Consider the following 6,273-nt stretch of genomic DNA (forward strand, 5'->3'; position numbering starts at 1 on the left):
TTATCTTTCTCTCTCATAAAAAAAACAACACTTAAATGACCCCAAACCTAAAAAGTTGTAGAATTAAAGTTGCTTAAAATATTATTTACCTTTTGAAAAATTTCTCGACCAAATTCTGACAAAGTGGACTCAAATGCAAAATTTTGCAAAAAAAAAAAGTACTGGTCTGCAAGTCGGCCAAACCACATAGTAGTTATTTGTAATTAACCCAAAATTTCATGAAACAATTTTTCTCAAATTATGGAAACATGATCCAAAACATTTCGTACAAGTTAAAACGTTGCCCGAATATGAAATGCTATAAAATCAAAATTTCCCCGCAACATAAAACACGACAAAACGCTAAAAACTTGCAGTGATTCCTTAAACATAACACAACACACTGAAATAAACATCATCATCATCTTGATCATCAGTTACTATGTTTGTTGAGGAAGTTGATGAGTAACTCATTGATCTTTTCTGGAAATTGTTCATTAACAAAATGAGTACCTTCTTCCATGAACACAATATCCAGATTAGGCACATATTTCTTCACCATTCCATTTCTTAGGCTTTCCTCCATGCCTGCAAACTTCAGCAAGTAGTCCTTCTCGCCCATGATTAGCAATGCCGGACACTCGATTTTCGGATCGGTTATTCCGCAATCCATTTTCAATGATCTGTATGAATTCATCTAACAAAGTTAATGGACGAAAATATATTAAAAATTAAGATTTTTTGGGATAAGCATTAACAACGGATAATTTTATGGTAGATTTGTCTTTGATGACAAATCCATCAAACACTTGAAAAGAGTCATTAGCGGAAATTATACATTTAGTGTCGAAGTTTCCGTCAGTATTTTTTTTTAATCTCTCCTGAATTGAGGGGTCGACAGACATTTCGTGACCTCTGTCTTCTAGAGCTGGAAAACTTACACATGACACAACAAGATCGGAAAGTAATATAGTGTTTAAGTTTAATTTAGTAGGTAATTTCTCATTTTTTGGTTGATACGCAAATTTTTTTGGTTAGGTGAGGGTTGACATGTTAATATAAAATTGACATGACTATTCATGATTACTCTCTTTATAGGTGTCCACACGATACAAAATCGACACATAATTTAGTGTTCGAGTTTAATTTAGTAGGTAATGTGTCATTTTTTAGTTGACACATTTAGATTGGGTAATGGTTGATTTGTTAATTAAAAAATGACACGAATATTTAAAAAAATATTATTATATTTTCTCATATTTTTACATGTTATTTTAATTAACAAAGGTAATAAAATTATAATCTCGAAAACATGACTTAAACCTCTCATATTTTTATATATCATCCTTAATAGAGATAGTAAATTATATGTGACTCGTAAACATATTATACAAACCCAACATGATATTAGCAAATTTTTTTATGCTCACATGTCAATCCAAACATAAAGTTTTTAGAAATATTACCATATCCTCTTATACTTTTATATGTCAATATATTTACATAGCAAAAATAAATGAGATCCGAAAATTCGACACGAAATCGACATTAACCTGATTATTTTTGAAAGACATTAACCTGATTATTTTGACACAATTATGACACTCAGTTTTTTTGGGTTAGATTAAGGTTTGACCCCTTTCAGAATAGCTACCAGTAGCTTTTTCTCAATCATAATGTTGTTGTAAAACAGTAAAAATAAGCTACAAAAAGAGAATAAAACGGGTACTAGAAACTAGGGGTGAGCAAATTAACCGGTAACCGAAAACCGAACCGAAATTTTAATTTGGTTCGGTTATTCGGTCTTTGGTAAACGGTTCGGTTTTCAACTATGGGAATTTCGGTTATCGGTCTTCGGTTCGGTTTCTGGGGAAAAAATTTCGGTGTAACCGAAACCGAACCGAAGTTTTCATATATATATATAAAAAATCATTGTTTTTGATATTGGAAATGGAGGATACATACTTTTTGGGTTCTGATTTTTTGGATTGTAAATTTGTTAATATCATACTTTTTGGATTAAGTTTTGTTAATATCATACTTTGAATGTTAAGTTTTGTTATTTATGATATATTTTGTTTAATTTTGTTATCTATGATATTTTTTTAATAGGATGTTTGCTTTTTTTAGACAATTGTATGCTTTATAAATTAGTCATTTAATTCACTCAATTATTTAAGCTAAATTTTTTTTTTATTTAAAAAATAATTTTGGTTATTCGGTCGGTTAACCGAATCGAACCAAAAAATTTTGATATGGTAAAATTCGGTTTTTATCCTTGTTCGGTTCAGTTTCAGAAATTTGGAAAATTTCAGTTCGGTTAACTGACAGTTCGGTTCGGTTAGTAACCGAACCGAACCGATGCTCACCCCTACTAGAAACGAAAGGAGTGCAATTATACTTTATCCCTATTCATTAAAAATAAGTCTTTTTTTTACCTATACGGGAATTGCAATGGAAAGCGAAATCCTGATTTCTCATATAAAGACGCATAAACTTCGAGATCTTCCTCAGAAAACCACGGTGGTAACGGAGTAGAAGGATCAACCAAGTCCATTATTTCCTGATCATCTCTTGCCGTTGGCACCTCGGTCCCAGCGAAGAGGATGTAGATGTTTCTTACAACCGTCTTAACATCTAACCGGCCGAAGTCCGCTTCCGCTCTTCCAGGCTCCTAAATAAGTTACAATTTTAAACATTATTAGATCGACATGACATATTATGACCCGACAACCCATTTTGACACCCGTAAGTGTACCTGCCATCTTGTAATGTAGAAGCCACTAGGCATGAGATGGTTTTGGATAGCATTAGGTCCAGGTAACAAGAAAGGAACACCCATTGTGATGAAAGCAGATACTCTGTTTGGGTGTAATGCAGCTATTAAGCTCATTGCTATAGCTCCGGAATCTTTCCCGATCAAATAAACCTGTCGCCAAAAATCCAAAATTTACATCTTAGATAATAATATAAAAAGCTTTTTCGGTCGATATTATACGGAAACTTTGATTTTAAAACGCTTTATGTTTCGGAAACATAAATTCTTTGAAAACTTGTATGGAACGTTTTAGGCCATGTTTACGTAATTAAAAAATAATAATAAATAGGAAATTTACTTCGTAGGATGTAATATAGTTTTAGAAATGGATCAATGTTAATTAGATATTCCATATATCCCTAATATTTCTTAGATCATCTTCTACAAGTTTCAAAATGAAAAAATTAAAAAAAAAAAAACTTTTTTTCCTTTCTCGTGGTATAAAAGTTTACAAATGCAAATTGTTTACGTAACTTGTAAAATAAACTTTTTTCCCTTACTAAAACTGTTAGTAAACAGAGCAATTTTATCATTTTATTTTTTGCTTGAAAATACTACGATACTTTGGGAATGACACAATAGGATGAAAAGATTAGACTTGTTCATGAGTCCATAGGCCGGTCTAAGCTCACCCAAAATCCTGTTATGAGTTAGATTTGGACATGCATATTTGAGAATTAGTTTGGCCCAGTCCGAACTCGCTTAAACCTACACATATAATTGATTGAGTTTGGAATTTGTCTTAAAAGCTCAAACTCAAGCCGACCCAACTTATAGATTTGTGTTTTTGTTACTCTATTTGTTTTTTTATTACTTTGTTAAATATTTTTTTATTACATAAAATTATATTTGTTGAGTTTTATTGAATTATAAACTAAAATTTAAATTTTTATATTTATATTGTTCATTTAATACTTTTTTTAATTATTATTTTTTAATATAAATACATATTATTTTGGACAGAACTGGTTGGACTTGGAAATCAGTTCTAAACCCGATATAAATATAATGTAGGTTGAGTTGGGTTTGAATAAAATAATTCAGTGTAAAACTCGATTAGGTTCGGATCCAACTCAGTCCAGAACAGCTATAACCAGGTCTAGAAAAGAAAACTATAATTTTTGTTTTGATTATTTTTCACCTGCCCAAAATTGGATTGTTTTAGTGAAATTTTTTTTCTTTATAAATAGAGGTGAGTATCGGTTTTTGGCCCAGTATGATAAAGAGTTTTTTGGAGTAAAATTAGAGGTTTGATCCACTTTAGAGATTTTAATTAGTCAAACCTCTAACAGTGGTGTTTGCTGAGAGGAGGTTTGAGAGAGTTTATTAGATTCAAAAAGCTAATTTTTAAAATGCTCATTTTATGAGCTTTTTCAATTAACTTATTGCTCAATCTCTTTTAAATGACATTTTTAACCCAGTTTTTACCATTTAACCCTAAATAAATGTTTTATCATGTCCTTATTTGTTATTTACCCAAACAGCTATTAGCAATCAGTTTGGTTTTACGAAACAAGTTTACACAATCAGCTAATCAAATCAGTTAGTTAAATCAGTTAACTAAAAAGGTAATCAGCTAACAGAAAAATTGGGTCAACATTAATTTTATACCTAATGTGATAAATTTGGTCAATTTGTAAAATAATTCATCAAATCAGTGTTGAATAAGAAAAAAAATATGTATTATACAATAATATCTGAAATTGACACAACTTATCAAAGATACGAGTAAAATTGCTCTTGGCTGCCGAGTAAAATTACACTATTTTCGATATTATGAGTCCTAAATATGTATTTTTTTTGTACTTTAGCCTAGAAAAAATAAAGTTTAGGAACCCGTTTTAAATCAGAATCCAAACTTCATAATTTTTGGTGCAATTTATCTTTGAATAAAAATGGAAGAAAAATTGCATATAAAAGAAGGGGTATTGTGAAATGACGATTAACCTTAGTGATGCCTAGAGTATCAAGAAGAGCAATAACATCATCAACAAGGTCAATCCAGGTAACTTTCTCCGGCTCCGGTGGCTGATCGGAAGACCCGTAGCCCCTGAAATCAATAGCTATTGCTCTGTATCCAGCACCTGCAACACCCACCATTTGGTGCCTCCATGTGTACCAGATTTCTGGGAATCCGTGCAGGAATAGAACAGCCTTAGAACCTGCTCAAAACGACACCATTTTTAACACAAATTCAAATTGGGGCAATAAAGAAACTGAAATAGAGACAGAGAAAAGTTATTTGTAAAAAACATACAAAACGGAAACGTAATAAAAGACCGAATATTTTAAGAGGTTCTGAACTAAAATCGACAAATTAAGGTTTATAATAATCCTTAAAGTTGGCATTTTGGGTCAATTTAGCATAAATTGAAGTTTAGGTATCAAGAAGTTAGCAAATTTTGAAAAATTGACTGGATGGAATCCATTTTAATAAAAAATTTACAAGGTTTTGATCAATTTGTCAAAATTTATCAGTTCGGAGATTGAGTTGATATCTAAATTTCTATTTTACTAAATTAATAGTGATTGTCAAATTTGAGGAATATTTTAACCTTTAATTTAAAATCCGACATATCTGAACTTCAAAAACATTTCATTAACCTCTTAAATTTACTTAGTTCCTATTTGTTTCCATTTTTCGGAATTGCTTTTTGTTTTTCAATACTAGAAAGTGTTTGATAAAATTCTGAAACATATCTTTTTTTTTTGCAGAAAAACAACTAATATCTACTGCATGTCAGCAACAGCAAACAGTTGAAATAAAAAGACCCTCAGGACCCATTTGTTTACTGTTTGCTATTGAAAAGATTTGCTTTTAAAATACTAATTTTCAGGTATAAAATACAAACAGAAAATACTAATCAAACACTTAAAAATATTAGAATTTAATGAACAACAGTGATTAATATTGATCTACTTCTAGAAACACATTACATCTTAGAATAAGAGTTTTCAATTTCTAAGAAATGGTTTTCGATCTTTTTAAATTACAGAAACGTAACCCGAAATGTTTCGTACAAGTTTCCGAAACGTTTCCCAAAACATGAAACTGTGTAAAATTAAGAAGAGAAAAGATTAATATACCAGTTCCGATCTCAGCCACATGTAAATTGAATCCATTTATGAGTAAATGGGTATGCTTGATTTGCTCCATGGCTGCACAGAGAGAAAAATAGAAAGCTTAAACATTGAGGAAGTTCAAGGGGTAGAAATAAGCAAGGCAAGAAAGAAGACTTGATGATGGAACAGATTGCCTACCAGACGGCCAACATTTTGTGTTATGGACATTTTATTTTGGAAATCAATACCTTGGGTTATTTTGGATTAAATTCCATATTCCAATTCCAACGTATACTTTGGATAAGGTAACGAAATAGGTTTATGGTTTTTGAGAAAGTATTAATTTAGTCTTTACGTATAAAAATAACACTAATATAGGTTTAAGGGGTGTTTGGTAGCTGCTTTTTGACCTC

The 6,273-nt window shown here is 30.8% G+C and overlaps 1 protein-coding gene across 1 annotated transcript; it reads right to left on the reverse strand.

Annotated features, from left to right (window-relative positions):
• Positions 1 to 338: 338 nt before the first annotated feature.
• On the reverse strand, positions 339 to 6,011 carry LOC136228887 (uncharacterized). Its single transcript, XM_066017377.1, has 5 exons — positions 5,885 to 6,011; positions 4,745 to 4,959; positions 2,738 to 2,908; positions 2,418 to 2,653; positions 339 to 662 (listed from the first exon to the last, which is right to left on the reverse strand). Exons 1-5 carry the CDS (start codon positions 5,952 to 5,954, stop codon positions 413 to 415), a joined length of 942 nt encoding a protein of 313 aa, XP_065873449.1. The 5' UTR covers positions 5,955 to 6,011; the 3' UTR covers positions 339 to 412.
• Positions 6,012 to 6,273: the final 262 nt, after the last annotated feature.

This window comes from Euphorbia lathyris, chromosome 5 (assembly GCF_963576675.1).
Source record: "Euphorbia lathyris chromosome 5, ddEupLath1.1, whole genome shotgun sequence".
Lineage (NCBI taxonomy): Eukaryota > Viridiplantae > Streptophyta > Magnoliopsida > Malpighiales > Euphorbiaceae > Euphorbia > Euphorbia lathyris.

Excerpts from the sequence above, each read along its gene's own strand:
- LOC136228887 (XM_066017377.1), bottom strand. The coding sequence starts at position 5,954 with ATGGAGCAAATCAAGCATACCCATTTACTCATAAATGGATTCAATTTA. Across the intron at positions 2,909-4,744 it reads ATACTCTAGGCATCACTAAG|GTTTATTTGATCGGGAAAGA; the intron begins GTTAATCGTCAT and ends TTTTGGCGACAG. Across the intron at positions 663-2,417 it reads CCATTGCAATTCCCGTATAG|ATCATTGAAAATGGATTGCG; the intron begins GTAAAAAAAAGA and ends GAATTCATACAG.